Raw genomic sequence first — 21,224 nt, 5'->3', positions numbered from 1 at the left:
GAAGGCCAGTATGCCAAAAGCTTTCTTTACAACCCTGTCTACCTGTGTCGCCACTTTCAGGGAATTATGTATCTGAACTCCCAGATCCCTTTGTTCCTCCGCACTCCTCAGTGCCCTACCATTTACTGTGTATGTCCTACCCTGGTTTGTCCTTCCAAAATGCAACACCTTCGAGTCTGACTTTTCTTCAGACTTGAAACGTTAACTTTGTTGCTCTCTCCACAGATGCTGCCAGACCTGAGCTTTTCCAGCATTTTCTGTTTTTATTTCAGATTTCCAGCGTCCGCAGCATTTTGCTTTTAACTTGCCTTTATATACCATTGAAGACATCTCGAGTTGGCTTAAAATGTAGACAAAAGCACCAACTTAATTATGCACAGCAAGATCCCAAAATATGCAATTTAGTAAATGACCAAATGATTTTTTTTTTGTGGTTAAGGGATGGATGTGGGCCTGGGTAACTAAAAGAGCTCCCTGCTCTTTGGGTCTTTTATGTAGGTTCAGCCACTGTTTAATGGCAATTCCAACAATGCAGCACTCCTTCGGTACTGCACTGAAATGTTAACCTAAATTACATACTCACATGACCATAGTGGGATTTGAATCATATACAACCTTCTAATTTCAAGTTGTGAGCCTCCTGAATTAACCAAAATGACATGCAGAATTATATTATGTGCCTGATATTAAGAAGCATTTGCTGCTGTTGAGAATTCCAGCTTTGATGTGTATTGTTTCTACTTCACTAAATATGCTGTTTTTCAGCCAGTTAAGAGTATTATCGATGTTATCTTTGACTCTCAATGTTGCTCTCATATGTTTTTTAAAAGATTTACTGTCTACAACTTTCACTGTTGGTAGAATCTGAAATAGTCAGGGTACATAGTTCTTTGTCCAAGTTGAAAATATTTTCAATTTTGAGTTTAATTTGTATTTATAAAGAAATATAACTCTCTTGGTCATGGGGTTATTCATTGGACACTGATATATTTGAGAGGACTTATACAGGTGGGTAATGATTAATCTATATAGTGACTCGAGTAGGAACCTAATTTGTTTATACATTCTGAATGCTTAGATTTTTAAATTAACAAATGCAAGATGCAAAGAAATAGTATCTGCAGTCTTAATTGGAGATGATCTTTAATGTGTTTTTTTACTCCATTCTGCATTTAATTCAATTTTGATACTTTTCCCCACTTGGCGTTGATCATGCTTTCAGATGTAGGGTTTTTAATCTGCATGGCTATTCATAGTGGGTTTTAATATAACCCAGCTAAGAAGATGACTGTTGATTTGAAATAGTTATTCTATTCGTGTCAGCAATGGGTGTTTGATTTTTTCCTAAGCTTTTGTTAAATATTTGAGTAGCAGTAATAAATCTACAGTTTATACTAGACAGCTTTTTAAAACCTGTAATTAAAATTATAAATCACTGGTTGTACAAATGGTTATAATTGAAGATAGGTTGTAAACCTCTGTTGTTGTCCTGTAAGCTGCCCTTGCTGAGCCTACTTTGCTCCAGGACATCCATTTATTGTTTAATTTGCTCCCTGTGGAAATTCCTACAGTCACCTTGCTTTTAACTGCTGATTTCTAACTTCAGAATTAGATTTAAGTTGTTTTTGTAAGTGTCTTTTTTTGAATCTCGATCTAAATTTATTTTTCAGTAATTTGAGTGAAGTGAAGCATTAAAAAAGGGACAGTTACCTGTAACATGTTACCCCCTTGAAGCATGCGCCATCTAGATTTCCATTGGTTAACTTACTATGAATGATTGCTAGAACATTTTCTACATATAATAGAATTTTAATAATATGTTACAAACTCAATTTTGCTCTAAATTTTGTGCCTTCAGGTCATGGTAAAACCCCAAAAGATGCAGCTTCAGTCCGTGCAATGTATCCTATCCCTGCTGCTTGTGGGATTTACTACTTCGAGGTGAAGATAGTCAGTAAAGGACGAGATGGGTAAGAGTGAATGAATTTCTGTGCTTTGTTTATTTCATTACAGAAATTTGCCATGTAATATTTATTTGAGCTGTTTTTAAAAATGCAGTGTTCCTGTAGGGTAAATGCCAAGTTTGATTTTTGGGGACAGTTGAGTACATTTAAGGACATAATCTTCATTCATGAAAGTTTGTCAGCTAGCTAACCTTTAGCAAGGCACCAGCAGCTGCCAGTTCTCAGCTAAACTTGCATTTATATAGCATCCTGGTACCTCCTCGGGACATCCATGGTATTACTTTTGCAGTGCAATCACTTGTTATGTAGGCAGATGTACCAGCCATATATGCACAGTGAGATTCCACAAACAATGAATGAAAAGACTGACCAGTTAATCTGTTTTGATGATGTTAAAAGGGGAATGTTAGGTAAATCAAAGGAGTATCTTTTGAAAAGTGCCGTGTGATCTTTAAAATCCATTAGCTAGATGGGTCCTGGAATTAACATCTCATCCGAAAAATGATAAATCTGATCAGTGCATTACAGAAGTGTTCATTAAGTTTGATCCTGGAAAAGCTTCTTTTTGCCCTTCCCCAAGAGTCACTTAGCACTACACTTCCATATCCTCAATTCCCTACCTACTGGCCTTCATTCCTGAAGATTCTGTCAGTCTACTAAACTGCTCCCTCATCTCTATTTTTGATGCCCTTGTGCCCAGCAAAACCTTTCCGCTTTCCTATCCCAGTCCTTTCCCCTGGTATGGTCTCAATTTCACCCCTGCCCCCACCCCCACCCAACCACCTCATGCCAAGGGGTGCAGACATGAGTATATCTGGTGACAAACTAGTTTATCTGGTCTATGTTAAACCTTCTGCAAAAACTGGCTACTACTTCATGATCATCTTGAAGAGTGAAGACAATCCCAGGTTCTTTTCTCCACTGCCTACTGTCTCCTTAAACCCTTGCTCTGCCCACTAAGCCTTCAAGCACCTAGGTCCAGATACTTACATGGAAGCTGGAAAGATGCGGGTGAAATCGAAAACAGCTGAAGAATCCACCAAAGCTGAGGGTGTGAGAGGCCTCATTAACGTTTTGTAGATCTGTCTCCCGCCCAGCAACTGGCCACGTGGATAGCCAGGCCTATGGGTGATAGGGAAGGTGGGCTGAGACCCCCATGACTGGGTGGGTGGTGAAGATAGCAATTGGAGCTAGGTGGTGAATGGCTAGACAGTAGAGCTGGAAGAATTTAAGGCTTTGTTGTAGGGCTTGGTGGGTGTACACTGCTGATCCTCCTGGCCCACAACTTGTGCTGAAAGAACCACTTACCTTGGAAGTGGAAGCTGAATGTTCCCTATATCATTGACAAGTAAACTACAAGCCAGTTAGCCTGACATCTGTCATAGGGAAATTGATGGAATCCATTATTAAGGAAATTATAGCAGGACACCTAAAATATCGTGATGTGATCAGGCATAATCAATTTGGCTTTGTGAAAGGGAAATTGTGTTTAACTAATTTGTTAGGGTATTTTGAGTAAGTAACAAGCAAGGTGAATAAAGGTGAACCTGTAGATGTGAGGTATTTGGATTTCCAAAAGGCATTTGATAAGGCAACGCATCAAAGGTTACTAACAAGATAGGAGAACATGGTATAGGGGGTAACATATTAGCATAGATAAAGGATTGGTTAGGTAGCAGAGAGCAGGGATCAAAGTTTTTATTTTCGAGTTGGCAAACTGTAACTAGTCGGGTGCTACAGGGATCAGTACTGGGCCCTCCGCTATTTACAATCTACTTCAATAATTTGGATGAAGGGACCAAATGAATGGTAGCTAAATTTGTTGATGACACCAAGATAGGTAGGAAAGTAAGTTGTCAAGAGGAAGTAGAGAGTCTGCAAAGAGATGTAGACAGGTTAAATAAATGGGCAAATGGCAATGGAGTATAATGTGGGAAAATGTGAACTTGTCCACTTTGGCAGAAAGAATAGATAAGCAGTATACTATTTAAGTGGAAAGAGATTGCAAAACGCAGTGTTACAGAGGAATCTGGAATCACAAAAAGTTAGCATGCAGGTACAGCAAGTGATTGGAAGGCAAATGGAATGTTGGTGTTCATTGCAAGGTGAATGGAATATAAAAGTGGGGATGTTTTGCTGCAGCTGTATAGGGCTTTGGTGAGACCACATCTGGAATACTGTGTACAGTTTTGGTCTCTTATTTGAGAAAATATATACTTGTGTTAGAAGCATAAGACATAGGAGCAGAAGTAGGCCATTTGGCCCATTGAGCCTGCTCCGCCATTCAATGAGATCATGATCTGATAATCCTCAATTGCTGCCTTTTCCTCCATAATCCTTGATTCCCTTACTGATTAAAAACCTGTCTATTTCAGCCTTGAATATACTTAACGGCCCAGCCTCTACAGCCGTCTGCGGTAAAGAATTCCACAGATTGACTACCCCCAGAGAAGAAATTCTTCCTCATCTGTCTTAAATGGACGACCCCTTACTCTGAGATTATGCCCTCTGGTCCTAGACTCTTCCACAAAGGGAAACAACCTCTCAGCATCCACCCTGTCAAGCCCCCCTAAGAATCTTAGGTGTTTCAATAAGGTCGCCTTCATTCTTCTGAACGCCAATGAGTACAGGCCCAACTACTCAACCTCTCCTCATAAGAAAATCCCTCCATATCCAGGATCAGCCTTGTGAACCTTCTCTGAACTGCCTCCAATGCCAGTATATTTTTCCTTAGATAAGGGGACCAAAACTGTTCACAATATTCTAGGTATGGTCTAACTAATGCCTTGTACAGCTTTAGCAAGACTTCCCTATTTTTATACTCCATTCCCTTTTAAACAAAGGCCAATATCCATTTGCCTTACCTATTATCTGCTGAACTTGTATGCTAGCTTTTTGTGATTCATGCACAAGGGCCGTCAAATCCCTGTGTGCTGCAGCTTTCTTCAGCCTTTCTCAATTTAAATAATATTCAGCTCCTCTATTCTTCCTGCCAAAGTGCATAACCTCACATTTTCCCACATTATATTCCATCTACCAAGTTTTTGTCCACTCGTTTAAGCAGTACAGAGAAGGTTGACTCGACTCATTCCTGGGTTGAAGGCCTTATCCTATGAACTAAGATTCAACAGGTTGGGCCTATAACTATTTGAGTAAGAAGAATGAGAGGTGCTCTTATTGAAAAATATAAGATCCTGAGGGGACTTGATAAGGTCAGTACTGGGAGAAACTTGTGGGGGAGACTAAAATTATGGGACATTATTTAAGAATATGAGGTTTCCCTTTTAAGACAGATGAGAAGAATTTTTTTCTCTAAGGGCCATTAGAACATGGAATTATCTTTCCCCAGAGAGCAGTGGAGGCTGGGTCATTGGATTTATTCAAGGCAGAGTTAGATATTTTTAATAGACAAAGGAGTCGAGGGTTGTTTATTCTTTCATGGGATGTGGGTATCGAAGGCTGGAGCAGCATTTATTGCTCATCCCTAATTGCCTTTGAGGTGGTGGTGAGCTGCCTTCTTGAACTGCTGCAGTCCATGTGGTGTATGTACGCCCACAGTGCTGTTAGGTAGGGAGTTCCAGGATTTTGACCCAATGACACTGAAGGACTGGCATTATAGTTCCAAGTCAAGATGGTGCGTGGCTTGGAAGGGAACTTGCAGGTGGAGGTGTTCCAATGCACCTGGTGCCCTTGTCCTTCTAGGTGGTAGAGTTAGGGTGTTTGGGAGGTACTGTCGAAGGAGCCTTGAGTTGCTGCAGTGCAATTTGTAGATGGTGCATACTGCTGCCTCTGTTCGTCATGTTGGAGGGAGTGAATGTTAAAGGTGGATGGGGTGGCAATCAAGTGGCTGCTTTGTGCCGGATGGTGTCAAGCTTTTGAGTATTGTTGGAGCTGCCCTCTTCCAGGCAAGTGGAGCGTATGCCATCATGTTCCTGACTTGTGCCTTGTAGATGGTCAATGGGCTTTGGGGAGCCAGGAGGCGAGCTACTTGCTAGAGTTCCCAGCCTCTGACCTACTTTTGTAGCCACAGTATCTGTATGTCTGGTCCAGTTCTATTTCTGGTCAACGGTAACACCCAAAATGTTGATAGTGGGGGACTCAGCGTTGGTAATGCCATTGAATGTCATGGAGTTGAATTCTCTCTTGTTGAAGGTGGTCATTGCCTGGCACTTGTGAGGTGCGAATGGTACTTGCCAGTTGTCAGCCCAAGCCTGAATGTTGTCCAGGTCGTGCTGCATTTCGGCATGAACTACTTCAGTTTCTGAGGAGTCATGGATAGTGCTGAACATTGTGCAACCATCAGCAAATATCCCCACTTATGATGGAGGGAAGATCATTGATGAAGCAGATGAAGATAGTTGGGCTAGGATACCACCCTGAGGAACTCCTGCAATGATGCCCTGGAACAGAGATGATTGACCTCCAACAACCATAACCATTTTCTTTGTGCTGAGTATGACTCCAATCAATGGAACTTTTCCCCCCTGATTCCCATTGACTCCAGTTTTGCCTGGGATTCTTGATTCCACATTCAGTCAAATGCTGCCTTGATGTCAGGGCAGTCACTCTCACATCACCCCTGAGCTCAGGTCTTTTGTCCACATTTGGACTAAGGCTATAATGAGGTCAGGAGCTGAATGGGCCTGGTGGAACCCAAACTGAGTATTAGTGAGCAGGTTATTACTGAGTAAGTGCCATTTTATAGCACTGTTGATGACCCTTTCCAATACTTTGCTGATGATCAAGAGTACACTGATGGGGCGGTAATTGGATTTGTCAGGTTGGAGTTTGTCCTGCTTTTTGTGGACAGGACATACCTGGGCAGTTTCCACATTGCAGGGTAGATGCCAGTGTTGTAGCTATACTGGAACAGTTTGGCTAAGGCCACAACTAGTTCTGGAGCATGTCTTCGGTACTATTACTGGAATGTTGTCAGGGCCATTGCCTTTGCAATATCCAGTGCCTTCTGCCATTTTTTGACATCACGTGGAGTGAATCATAGTGGCTGAAGACTGGCAGCTGTGATGCAGAGACCTCCGGAGGAGGCTGTGATAGATCATCCACTCGGCACTTCTGGCTGAAGATTGTTGCAAATACTTCAGCCTTGTCTTTTGCCTGATGTGCTAGTCTTCCCCCATGATTGAGGATGGGGATATTTGTGGAGCTGCCTCCTCCTGTTAGTAGTTGTTTAATTGTCCACTACCATTCATGATTGGATGTGGCTGGACTACAGAGCTTAGATCTGATCTGTTGGTTGTTGGATTGCTTAGCTCTGTTTGTTACATGCTGTTTTCACTGTTTGGCGTGCTAGTAGTCCTGTGTTGTAGCTTCACCAGGTTGACATCTAATTTTTGGGCATGTCTGGAGCTGCTACTGGCATGCCCTCCTGCACCCTTCATTGAATCAGGGTTGATTCTCCAATTTAATGGTAGAGTGGGGGATATGCTGGGCCATGAGGTTACAGGTTATGGCTGTATACAGTGCTGCTGCTGATGGCCCACAGTGCTTCATGGATACTCAGTTTTGAGTTGTTGGATCTGTTTGAAATCTATCCCATTTAGCACGGCGGTGGTGCCACACAACACAGTGGAGCATATCCTCAAGGTGAAGATGGGACTTTGTCTCCACAAGGACTCTGTGGTGGTCACTCCCACTGATATTGTCATGGCACCTGTGATAGGTTGATGGGTGATGACGAAGACAATTAAGTTTTTCCACTTGTTGGTACCCTCACCATCTGCCACAGGCCCAATCTAGCAGCTATATCCGTTAGGACTTGGCCAGTAGTGGTGTTATCGAGCCACCCTTGGTGATGGGCATTGAAGTCCTCCACCCAGAGTACATTCTGTGCACTTGCCACCATTATTGCTAACTCCAAGTGGTATTCAACATGGAGGAGTAATGATTCATCAGCTGAGGGGGGCATGGTGGATAGGTGATAGTCAGCAGGATGCTTCCTTGCCCATGTATGACCTGATGCCATGCGACTTCATGTGATCCAGTTTCAATGTTGAGGACTCGCAGGGCAACTCTTTCCTAACTGTATACCATTATGCTACCATCCTGAATGTGTTTGTGTTGTTGGTGGGACAGGACGTACCTAGGGATGGTGATGGTGGTGTCTGGGACATTGACTAAGATGTGATTCTGTGAATTTGACTGTGTCAGGCTGGTGCTTGACTAGTCTGTGGGACAGCTCTCCAATTTTGACAAAAGCCCCCAGATGTTAATAAAGAGGCCTTTGCAGGGTCAACAGGGCTGAGTTTGCCATTTGTCGTGTCCAGTGCCTGGGTCAATACCTAGTGATCCCTCTAGTTTCATTCCTCTTTGTAGACTTTGTAGCGGCCTTGATACAACTAAGTGGCTTGCTAGGCCATTTAAGAGTCAACCACATTACTGCGGATCTGGAGTCACATTTAGGCCAGACCAGGTAAGGACGGAAAATTTCCTTCACTAAAAGGCATTAGTGAACCAGATGGGTTTTTCGACAATGGTTTCATAGTCACCTTTACCGAGACTAGCTATTTTTAATTCCAGATTTGTTAATTGAATTCAAATTGCAGCAGCTGCCGTGATGGGATTCAAATCCATGTACCCAAAGCATTAGCCTGGGCCTCTGGATTGCTAGTCCGCATTACCGCTACGCCACCACCTGTGGGGGGGGGGGGGAGAGGCCAAGACAGGAAAGTGGAGTTTAGACCACAACCAGATCAACAATGATCTTATTGAATGGCAGAGTATAGCGAAGGGCCTACACCTGAGTCCTATGTTCCTATGACCCCTGTGAAACCCGTGCAGCAGCAGTAAATTTTGAATTGGGTCCCAGTTGGACTGTGGAACCCTCATTTTAAATGTTATTTAAGTGCCCCGCCGATCCTTGGATATCTTGATATCTGCCGCCAAGGAAGGTTGGGTTCACATTGCATGTGTCTTCCTTTTAAACACCTCTTCCGTTCATCACAGATGGGATGAATATCAAGGCCATAATCATTATAGTCTGTAAGTCCTTGCTTAAGTATCTTCACTTCCCTCTCCTTTTAATACCCTTCTTCGACTGCACCATTGGATATCCCTCATAATATATTCTTCTATTGTTCAATATTCATTCATTTCTGATTATGCCTCTGTAAAAAGCCTTAAAACATTATTTTACTCTAAGGCATTATATAAATTTTTTTTGTAGCCTTTATTTAAATGCTAAAACATGAAGCAGGGCTTGTACTCACAATCTGTTGCTACCGAGGTAAGAGTGCTACCAACAAAGTCAAACTGAAAAGCAGTGTCTCTGCTGTGATACATTTCTGCAGACCCCAGCAGCCCAATCTAGGTAGGGAGTATCATCAGGCTATTGGGTTGGAGGCTTTTGGCATTGCAGCTGAGCTGGAGAATGGAGAATTAAGTACACTTTTTCTAACAATAGTCACTAGGTAATAAGCAATAGCAACAAATTAAATTGTCTTACTTTCCTTTCCATGTCAAGGGCACTGAAACCAAATGAACTGTATCAGCTGCTGCATTGTGCTAAATCAGCACAAATTGTGATTAAACCTGTAGCTTGGAACTGTAATGTGTGAAAGCTGTGGCAAGTAGGAAAAGACAAGTGGCTCAGCCAGTAGTTAATTAGATAACAATAGTGGACTCTGCTTGTGTTGTAGTAGGGAATTAAAGGAGGTAGGAAAATTGAGATATTTAACTTGCAACCTCTTCCTTCAGATTGATCAACTGATATTTTGACTCATATTCTTTGAGTTTAGAATGTTAAACAGTGATATAATTGTGGTATTTCAAATGATAAAGAAATTTACTCGGGTAGCTACAGATATAATATTTCCTCTGGTAGGGAAATCTAGAATTAGAGGATGTAATCTTAAAATTAAAGTTAGGCTATTCAGGAGTGAAATCAGGAGCACTTTTTTTATACAAAAGGTAGGTTCATACAGGTTTCATACAAATTTGGAATTTGCTTCCCCCAAAAGACTGGAGTTTGGGTCCCAGGTTAGTTGAAAATGTCATGACTGAGATTGATTGAGTTTTGTAAAGTACCGTATCCAGAGATATGGAGCAAAGGCAGGAAAATGAGTTGAGGTACATATCAGCCATGATCTAATTGAATAGGGGAGCAGGTACAAGGGGCTGATTTAAAAAAAATATATATATTTATTCATGAACTGTGGGTGTCGCTGGCAGAGTCAGCAATTATTGCCCATCCCTAATTATGCTTGAAAAGGTGGTGGTGAGCCACTGCCTTGAACCACCACAGTCCATCTGGTATAGGTACATCCTGTTAGGAAGGCAGTTCTAGGATTTTAACCCAGTGATGATGAAGGAATGCCAATATAGTTCCAAGTTAGAATAGTATGTGGCTTGGAGGGGAACTTGCAGGTGGTGTTGTTCCCATGTTGTCTTGTTCTGTCCTGGTTCTTCTAGGAAGTAGAGGTCATGGGTTTGGAAGGTGCTGTTGAAGGAGTACAGGTGAGCTGCTGCAGTATACCTTCTAGATTCAACACACTGCTGCCAGGGGGGAGTGAATGTTTAAGCAGGTAGATGGGGTGTTAATCAAGTGGACTAATTTGTTTTGAATGGTGTTGAACTACTTGAATATTGTTGAAGCTGCACTCATCCTGGCCAATTAGAGAGTATTCCATCACATTCCTGACTTATGCATTGTAGTTGGTGGGCAGGCTTTTGGAGATCACAGGTGAGTTAGTCACTTCAGAATTCCCAGCCTCTGATCTTGAAGGTGGTGCTGAGTCATCTCCTTGTGCCATTGTGTTGTCCTTGTGTTGGCAAACCTGCCCACACAGGCCAATGAATGGCCTACTCCTGTGCCTATGTTTCTCAGTATAGTTTAGATCTGGCCAATTACCCGTCAGCACTCTTGCTCTGAATGCAAAAAATATAATTCAGCTGTTATTGTCTTTGACCAATTTATTTTGGTTTCAACTAAGATTCCCCAAGCACCTGTGTTTATTCCTGGTAAAGATTAACTGCTGATTTGAACATTTTGGTTGACAAATTTTAAAAATAGCTGGTTTTTATGATGAAATACTGTGTTTAGAGAAGCTGAATTTAAATACCAGGCTAGAATGCCAATAGCTTAAAAGATGAGGTTTTGTTAGCATTTGGACACCCTTGCGTGCAAAGATATGTCATTTTGATGTCAAGTACATTTTACTTGGTGTTGGCTTCCCAATTAAAAGAAATGCAATGTGAATGGCAAAATCGCTAGTGTGACTGAACACCAAGTTTGGGAAGAGTTAAAAAGGTAAACAAGGAAGTTATGATTAGGTGACTCCATGATTGAAGTTGGAAAGCACGCAAGTAGGAGAGGGGGGAGAATGAGTTCAGTTGGAGTAGGAGACAGTGTTACAAACCTTAATTTTGACACATGCCTGTGTATGCGTGTGATCCCTTCTCTTTCCATCTTATAATGGGCAACTGAGCAAAGGCCTGAAGAATGTTAACCATTTCTTATGGAGAGAGGGAAACAAAATGACTGGCCTTTTTTGTCCTAAAATCATAGAATGAGCACAGAAGGAGACCATGTGGCCCACTGTGCCAGATTTTTTTTTGGTAGAGCTATCCAATTAGTCCCACTCCTTTTGCACTTTCCCCATAGTCCTGTAATTTTTTCCTTCACGTATTTATCCAATTCCCATCTGAACCTGCTTTCAAGAAGTACATTCCAGGTCATTACTCACTGCAAACAAAAGGCAAAAAAAAAGAGACGATAATCTGTGTCCTTTGGTTAAGATCCTTCTGCCACTGGAAGTGTTTCTTCTATTAAAACCATTCATGATTTTGAATGCTACCTTCTTAATCTCCCTTGCTGTTAGGAAAACACCCCTAGCTTGACCAGTATCTCCACATATCTGAAGTCCCTCATCCCTGGCACCATTCTAGCTGGCTCCAAAGCTTTGACACCCTGCAACTCTGGGCATTCAATTTTTGGAGCATAATGTTTCAGTTGAGGCCTAATAAGTGTTTTATAATGTTTTAGGGTTTTTCTTGCTTTTGTATTTCATGCACCTTAATAAAACGAGAGATCCCATTTTTTTTATCAGACATCTCAACTTGTCTTGCCACCTTCAAAGTTTGTGTATACGCTCCCCAGGTGTCTTTGCTCTTTAAACTTTAAAATAATGCCCTGTGCACCCAAGTCCAGTCATTAATATGTATCAAAATGAGCAGAGGTCCTAATACCAATGTATATATTACACCCCTGGTTAAAATAAGGAGAGGGAAGACCTCAGCAACTACAGGCCGGGCAACCCTTACATCAGTGGTGGGGAAACTTGTAGAGACAATAATCCAGGACAAAATGAATCAGGATTTGGAAAAGTACAGGTCCTCCAGTCTGAAAACCTACCGTTTACCATGGCACTTTGCTTTCTGTTCCTTAGCCAATTTCGTACCAACGTTGATACTGTCCCTTTTATTTAATCCATTAAGCTTTAATTTTGCTAACAAGTCTATTATGTAGTATTCTATCAAATGCCGCCTTTGAAAATTCGCGTGCACATCAACTATCCAACCTCTCTGACACTTTAGCGAAGAACTCAATCAAGTTGGTTAGACATGAGTTTGTTTTAATATATCTGTGCTGAATTTCATTTATTAGCCTCTACTTTTCCAAAAGCCAATTCATTTTGTCCTGGATTATTGTCTCTGTGTTTCCCCATCACTGAAGTAGGGCTGACCGGCCTGTAGTTGCCGAGTTTGTCCCTCTCCCCATGGGTCCTCTGTCACTACTTCCTTATCTAAGGAGAATTGGGAGATTATGGCCAAAGCATCTGCAATTTTGCAGCCTTGCTTCCCTCAGTAACTGAGGATGCATCCTATTCAGCCTGGATGACTGTCTTCTACTTTGAGGCCTACCATCCTTTTTAGTACTTGCCTGTTATCTATCTCCATCCTATCCAATTTCTCTATCTCCTCCTTTCACTGTGACATTGACAGCATCCTCTTCTAGTAGAGATGTGAAGTATTCATTTAGTACCGCAGCCATGTCTTATGTTTCCATGACAAAATGTCCTTTTAGGTACCTAATTGGCCCCACCGTTCTTAGACTATCCTTTTACTATTTACATGTTTATAAAAAGATTGCTGAGTTTCCTGTTGCGTGAAGCGCTAATCTATTCTCATACTCTCAACTCCTCAATCCTCATTTTAGATCTCCTCTGTACTTTCTATATTCAGCTTGATTCTCTACTGTATTACATAAGCCTCCTTGTTCTGTCTCATTGTAATCTGTATATCTTTTGTCATCCAGGAGCTTTAGTTTTGGATGTAATCCAAAGATTATTACCTCTGTGGTCCTGCTCTTTAATTTCCTCCTGAGCTCCTGAGTGCAGGATCTCAATCCTTTTCCTTCCTATGTCATTGATATCTACATGGGCCATGGCTGTCCTCCTTGTCCCTGCTTCCTTAAAATGCTCTGCATCCTTTCAGTGGTGTCTTGTACCCTAGCACCAGGGAGGCTATGAGGTTTTTATTTTTATTTTTACACCAGACCATGTAGGACTCGTGCAACGGCATCAGAAACACCTGTCTATCTGCTGACTGTTGATTCCGCGTTTCTACACTGGTGTGCATTCATTCACCCCACATTGCTGTTTGTATGCTCTAGACTGCACTCCAGTGAGGTCTCATCACCCTCACTGATATTCAGCCCAGAAGATTCCTTTTAGTGCCTACCATTTCCTACCTGCTGTGGGCCAACCAACTTACTATCCTCCTGAACCCTCCCTAGCTGCGGGCTGACCACCACCTGGAATGCATCTAGGAAATTGTTTTTCACGTGCCCTGCAGTGACTCCCATTGTGTTAAATGTCATTTGGGGGCAAGAGGAGAACACAATTTTGGAATGCCTGTGACTAAATGTGGAGGGATTGAAGGAAGAGAATAAAATATCAACTATGCCATTCTGATTTGAGAGAGAACTAGAAAGCCATGAACCTTGTTGGAAGATCTGAGTCTAGAGATGCATTATGAACTTTGAAGATATGACTCTTTGACAGAGTTTTTGTTTTGTTAAAATGGGCATTTGCTAACATGGTAACTTGATATGCAGCTTGTAATGCCAGTATGATGACTCAAAATTACAAGATATCTTCAAGACTGCAAGTTCTGCCAGGGAGCTGGCTTAGGAGTTGGAAACTGATCCACACCTTTTGTATGCAAGGATAATGAAGCAAAAATACCCCACACCTCAGTGACGTCTCCTTTTTCTCCATTCTCTCACCTACCTCCTGCTCCCCTACTTTTAAACTCTTTCGAGTTATCAACAGTCACAGATTGCAACTCTTTCGAGTACAATCACAGTTCTCGGTTTTTCCGGGAGTGGGATATGAACCCACAACCCTCTGATTCAAAGGCGAGGGTGCTATGGACTGAGCCACAGCTGACACCTCTCCCCTACTTTTAAACTCTTTCGAGTTATCAACAGTCACAGATTGCAACTCTTTTGAGTACAATCACAGTTCTTGGTTTCCAGGAGTGGGACATGAACCCACAACCCTCTGATTCAAAGGCGAGGGTGCTATGAACTGAGCCACAGCTTGAATTCTTTCTGGTGTAAGGAGGCAATTCAGTGCTGTTGTTACTATATCTAACTCTCAATCTCCTTCTTAACAAGTATCAATTGAATTTCCTTTTTAAAGGCATCCATTGATTCCAAATTAACTACTGCTTCTTGGAGTCAGTTCAATACGTCCACTCTACTGTTGAGATTGGAAACAGATTTTTCTAATCTGTAATCTTGCTTGAGGCTTGCAAATGTTGTATATGTTCTTCTGCCCTGGGTTTGATACCACTTACATAACTTTCCCACTTCAATATTAAACTATTTTAAAGATCAGTATTTTTTCGAATGAAAATAAGTTTCAATTGCTTGAGCTTTCCTTCTTACTTCTCTCAAAGCCTAGCGTTGTTCTGGCCACTCACCTAAATAATTTTTTAATGCATCTGTATTCTTTGAAATGGGGGCAAACAAACATACTCCATAATGTTGAGATTTTCATTGATCTACAATGGTAGCATTGCTTGTTCTGATTTGTTAATATTCATTAAATTAATTGTTAATTAATTGCTGATTGTCTTTGAATGTTCAGGACTGGTAGATACAGAAATCATCAAACATTGTCATCTTTAACCTCTATCTAAATTGATATGAACCTTCAATTCTCATTTGGAAACATTACAATTGCGTTGTGTAGAACCACTTCTAATAGAAGCAGTTGTGCATGTCTTTGCTTTCAGTGATGTGGAATATGCTCTGGTGTGCATCGGTGTGAACAGCCAAATTGCAGTAATACACAGCTGCAAGTTTTGTTTTCAGATTGCAAGTTTTTCCTAATGACTAAGGGAAGTGTGCATGGCCAAGAATGTGAAAGTGGCTAGCTAGAAAATATAGTGACCAACTGCTTTCTTACTACTGGAGCCATCAGTGCCATGACAGCATGCCTCTTGGGGTATCACTACACTGGTGGATGCACTAATACTGGCTCAGATGGTGCTAACGTTGGTTGCCAACAGCAGCAGCAGTATGTATGCTAAGTTAAGCTGATAAGTATTCGAGTTACCTCAGGGCTTTATGCAACAATCTTATAAAAATGTTGTGCAGAAAAGTAACTGTGTAAACTTCATTGACTGAAGAAACTTAAGAGTGATTTTATTACAGGTACATGGGCATTGGGCTTTCTGCTCAAGGTGTCAACATGAACAGACTACCAGGTAGGTGCTTAATTTTAGATCGTTTCTTAAAAGATCACAATGTTTGTAACTCTGGAAACCTGAAATATAAACAGCTCATCAATAAGCACTGAAAAGAGGAGAGAACTGGAAGGATGCTCCTGATGTTCCTCTGACTTACTGCTTCACCTACTGTCTTATCTTATTCTGACCTTCCCACCTTTTGATCTCGAGGACTGTACCAGCCAAACTCAGTGCAGACTTTAGGAACATTAACCTTGATTTTAAAACCCCAACAACAGACGAGAGAGGGGCAGGGTTTAAAACATCAGGTAACCTAACTCCATTTTGATTTTGATATAATTTTAAGTGCAGGAATCAGGCCAAGGATGAGGCTCCCACAAAAAGCAGTCGGTGTCTAATTAGCATGAAAGTAGTGACATATTGACATCATTGATGGTGCGATTTAAATTTAATAGTGCATGAGGGGAAGAAGACCTGTCCTGTAGGATTACCGCCTGATGATCCAAGGTGGGAGTTTTGGGCTCCTGAAGATGAGTGGCTATTTCAGCACTCTCTGTGGGCCAGGAGAAGCAGGAGTTTCCCACTGACCCCGGTCACCCCCCACTGCCCATAACTGGCCCTCCAAAGAAATCTTCAACCTCTTCTCTGATTAACGAAAAGCTGTTTCAAGGTGAGGCGATGGTGTAGTGGCATTGTCACTAGACTAAAAATCCAGAGACCCTGGGTAATTCTCTGGGGACCAGGGTTTGAATCCCGCTGTGGCAAATGGTGGAATTTAAATAAAAGTCTAATGTTGATCGTGAAACCAGTTGTTGTAAAAACCCATATGGTTCATTAATGTCCTTTAAGGAAGAAAACCTTAGTCCTTACCTGGTCTGGCCGACATGTGACTCCAGACCCACAGCAATGTGGTTGACTCTTAGCTGCCTTCTGAACAAGGGCAATTAGGGATGGGTAATAAATGCTGGCCTAGCCAGCGACATCCACATCCAATGAATAAAAAAAAGCTAAGTATGCCTCAACATGGCACTAGAAGTAGAACCTGTGTTCCCATGCACTTATGATTAACATGCCCGATTTATAATGTATTTTTTTAGAAGAAAGATACTTATTTTATTTCAAATTATTAAAAAGCTCATTAATTCTACTCTTTTGGATGTGGGTAAATTTCAACAGCTTCAGCTGCCCTTTTCTGCATACCCACCTTTTCCCAGAGCATGTGGCCGTCACTGTGCCATAGTAAACTTAACATGTAGAAGTCATATCTTGCCCAAAGACTGTATGTTATCTATCCTCAGTTATAGAAGTAATTTTATTTTTCTAATTCAATATGGTATTCCCTCTATCAAGAAGAGTTTTGAGGTAATTTTAGGTAAACTTAGTCTGTTTATGAGCACTCCTTAATTTTACAAGGATGGACGCATGTTATTGAATCTATATAGTTGATTCAAAATTATAACCTATGGATCGAACTATTTACAATGTCTTATTATCTTGGTTCTATTGCAACACAAATTGTATCTAAGCAATCTACAAGAAAATGTTACAAGGCATACCTGCATCAAAGTGCGAATTATTTTTCAATATTCTAATGGACCTAATGTGTTTCTAGCACTTCAAAAATGCTACAGATCTGAAATAAAGACATAGGCCCAGATTTTCCGGCCCTCTCGCAGGTGGGGCCGGACGATTCTGGTGGTGGGTGGGTGCAGAAAATCCTGCCCATTATTTTTCACCTTTAATAATGATGCAGCCACATGTATTTTTTTCTTTATAAGAACCTCTATCTATCCATCTCTATTTTGTCCTTAGAAACCCTCTTTAAATCCCGACTCTTTTGACCTTCATGCTTCCTGAATTTCCTTTCGACTCCAATTCCAGTATTAACTAATTACGCTTCTATAAAGTGCTTTGGGATCTCTTTTAGGCTACAGGTACGAAACAAATGCAAGATATTGTAAACATGGAGACGATAGTCTGGTGCATTTGCTTTGATCAAAACCCGCTCTTCTTTCCCCCAACACCCCCATCCAGTCAGCTTGTGTCTGTACCTACTTCCTGTCAACTTTTTCTATTTATAGATATGGGATATAAGAATTTATAATGGAAACTATGTAATTATCGTACTGTAATTAAACCCTCCTTCCACCTGAAAACTACATTTTGGTTTTGTCTCACCATGTGTATTGCCAGGGGAGATTGACTAATATATTTTATGAAAGTGCTTACACAAAAAACAACAATTTTTTTTATCTTTACTTTGAAGTTTCTACTGCCTTGGACTTGGAATTATATTGATGACTGAGCACTTTGGGTGGGATGGCAGGGTGTGGGGAAAGGGAGTTGTTTTCTGCAAGAATTGATGAGGACAAACTGCTTTTCAAATAAATTAACATATTTAGTTGTGTGGGTCCAATAACCAATTTAGTCACCAATTGCTTTAAAATCAGTAGTTTGAAATCTGTTTGAAACTGCTGTATTTCAGAGTACATATTCATGTTTAGCATTATATTGTTTCTTTATTAATGTGGAACTTTCTGTTTTAGGCTGGGATAAGCATTCATATGGTTACCATGGGGATGATGGTCATTCATTCTGTTCCTCTGGGACTGGACAGCCCTATGGACCAACCTTTACAACTGGAGATGTAATTGGGTGCTGCGTAAATCTGATCAATAATACCTGTTTCTACACAAAGAATGGTCACAGTTTAGGTATGAATTTACAAGGATAATTCAGGTTTATGTAGAATGTTAAACATTTGCATGATCAAGTCATTGAAATTTAAGTAATTCTTTCATTTTTACACTTTAAATGCAATTCAGGAATTTCTGAGCTCAAGAACTTTAATTCTGATTCTCAGAGATAAGAGCTTCATTTATACATGGAAGGAGCATTTTGAACATAATGCTAAGAAATGTTTAAAATTGAAATAATTCATTGTATGGTGTTGTATTAATGGAAGGATATAGGTTTACACGTTTTGCTTTACTTACTTTCCTACCCTGCCCTTTCTTGATTAGCTAGCTGTCAATCCCTGGTAAAAGTTGTTATCTGCCTGAATGCTGTCCTTGTTCAATTCTTTGGTAATTAGAGTGATGTTTGTAGAAGCAGTGTAAAAATGTCTTTGATTCCTCATCGGCTCTCTATCCTATCCTTGTTCCTCATGTTCTTTTGGAGTGTTTAAATATCTTTGTACAAGTGAGGAATGCTATAGAATGCAAGTTGTTGTCTCCTGGCAAGTTGGGGAAAAGAAATTGTACATAGGCTAATAGCACAGAAACAAAGATGAAGAGACAAGATTTTGTTTTAACAGTATTGAACTCTTTTGTTAGTCCCAGGCTTTGAGTTGATTAACTTGATTTGGAAAAGGGGTGAATTTTGCAACGGGGGAGTATGTTTTCACTCATTTGTATTTGCTCACATCACTGCTCCTGGCTAATATGGTCTGAAATCTATGTTTACACGTTTTTGTTTTTCAAATTCATAGCTCCTAATCTTTGGTTCTGGAAGAATAGATAGTGTTATAATAAACCAAACGTAGATGTCTGGTGGCCAAAGATATCAGTGCATGATCAGCATTTCCCCACTAAACTTTTTTTTAAAAAAAGACATTCGACTCTCAATCTACCTTGTTTTTAAAGTTATTTCTTTGGATGCCATCTATCATGGGAGACTGCCAAGGCTCTTCTCCAGGCTTTTATTACTTATATGGCTCTGAAACTGATCTTTTTTTTAGCTCAAACAAGAATCTTTGATCATGTTGGGTTTGTTTACTGCATAATGAGGGCTTGATGCTTTGGCCATGGGGACATGGGAGGAAAACTTTCTAGTGCACAAGATCTGGCCCAGGCAGACTGCTACTCCCATAAAGCGGGAAGTTTCTGGTTTGTTACAGGTCCAGATAAACTTGATGAAAGAATCTTGTGCAGATAAGTTTATTCAATGGAGAGCTGTCAGCATCTATTCCTCACCACTTGCTAAAATACTGTTAACCTGCCTAGAATCATCCCTTTCTCAGTTTGCTCACCTAAACCAAACAAGTTTTATGAGTGTTAGATACTCTACAACTTGTAGATCTTTTCCCCACTCATGTTGCAATGTCATGCCGAGGAGTAGAATACTGCTTTTTTTATTTCAAAATTTGACTTAGGCAGATTCCCTCAAATCTTGGACCTGCATGATAGCTTGGATCACCTTCTCGCTGAAGTATTTGTGATAGGAGAGCTTTTTTGTAATCTTTTTTAACCACCACACCCCCTCCCCCCCAAAAAAAGTAGCCTTTGAATGAACCAGATCAAAGCATTTATTTTATCTGAATGTTTATTCTTAAAGCTTCATTTATTCTTAAGCCTCATTTTGAATTCAGTGAGCTAAGGGAGTTGAAATCATTCCTTTTTCAGTTTTTTAATCACTTACCAAAGTACTCCTAACTCATCGAGTGAGAGCTTTTTTAACTTGTTCAGCTGAACGAAATAGATTTTAGGAAGGATAGATGCCCAAATTTGTAGATATTTTCCCTCCCACTGATATTGTAATATCATGCAAAGAGTTGAATGCCACTTTTTTAACATTCTAAAATTTGGTTAGTGCTGATTTTATCCATTAGCGGTATATTTTGTGTAGAAACTCGAGTATTGTTTTCATCCCCAGCTGTGAAGATTTAGGAACTGATGTGATTTTGTGATGTGCATTAGAATGGTAATGTGGATAATAGAATCTTTCTCCATACTAAGGTTTTAAACACATGACATTTGACCTAACCAACATTTTAAGAATGGATCAGTTTGCTGGGCTCTTAGATTGTGGAATTGGACCAAATCTACAGCAACTGCAATTTTCGAGCAAGGCTATTATACTTTTTTGATGTTAAAATAAGTTCATATTCGGGCAGTACTGATATCAGGCTTGCCCAAGGTGATTTTTTTTTTTACACAAAGATAGTCAAATTAGTGGATAGTATCTCTGATTTTTATCCCAAAACACCTATAAAAGTTCTAGTACTAAAAACTGAATTTGACTTTGTTAATCACAATCAGTGACCTGCTGGCATGTCCAATGCTGAAATCTGCAGAGCACATTCTTAGAGAGCTGAGGCAGGCTATCCTTTGTGCCTAGTAATTTCAAGGAGAGTGTTCAAGGGAGTCCTTTGTTTTGTCACACATTTTAAATAGTGTAATTTCTTTATTCTTAGATCATGGGTGATGTAAGATCACCTTCCCCTGACTTCTGGGTAACTTGAACTAAAAGAGAATTGACTTGATCCTTTTGCTCTAGGTGCCAGAGCGTGTTGCTTTTTTATAAATTAACCAGATGTAGTTGAAGGAAAGTATAAGATTTGAAAGCTGTGAGATCGGTGTTAATTTTTTTCTTTGTAATTGGGTGGCTAAATCCATCACCTGAAACAGAGATACTTTTAATCAATCTCTTAATGAAGCACCTACAGACATAGAATAATCATTTTTTAACTGTATGTATGTAAATGCATTTTTCACATACGCATGCACACTATGAAGCATGGTGTTTGTGGGAAGTGTGCATCGA

At 40.5% G+C, this 21,224-nt stretch overlaps 1 protein-coding gene across 2 annotated transcripts in view; it reads left to right on the top strand.

Moving 5' to 3' along the window:
- The window catches only part of ranbp9 (RAN binding protein 9), an 85,475-nt gene that overhangs the window by 15,722 nt on the left and 48,529 nt on the right, over positions 1-21,224 (top strand). For both annotated transcript variants that reach the window (XM_078539184.1, XM_078539185.1), the window contains exons 2-4: positions 1,859-1,970; positions 15,646-15,698; positions 18,227-18,394. In XM_078539184.1, coding sequence (XP_078395310.1) covers positions 1,859-1,970; positions 15,646-15,698; positions 18,227-18,394 — 333 coding nt within the window. The remainder of the gene's footprint in view (positions 1-1,858; positions 1,971-15,645; positions 15,699-18,226; positions 18,395-21,224) is intronic.

The sequence above is a fragment of the Cetorhinus maximus genome, chromosome 3 (assembly GCF_964194155.1).
Source record: "Cetorhinus maximus chromosome 3, sCetMax3.hap1.1, whole genome shotgun sequence".
NCBI lineage: Eukaryota > Metazoa > Chordata > Chondrichthyes > Lamniformes > Cetorhinidae > Cetorhinus > Cetorhinus maximus.
Note: the sequence above shows the minus strand (reverse complement) of the source record. Positions and strands in the feature narration are given on the sequence as shown.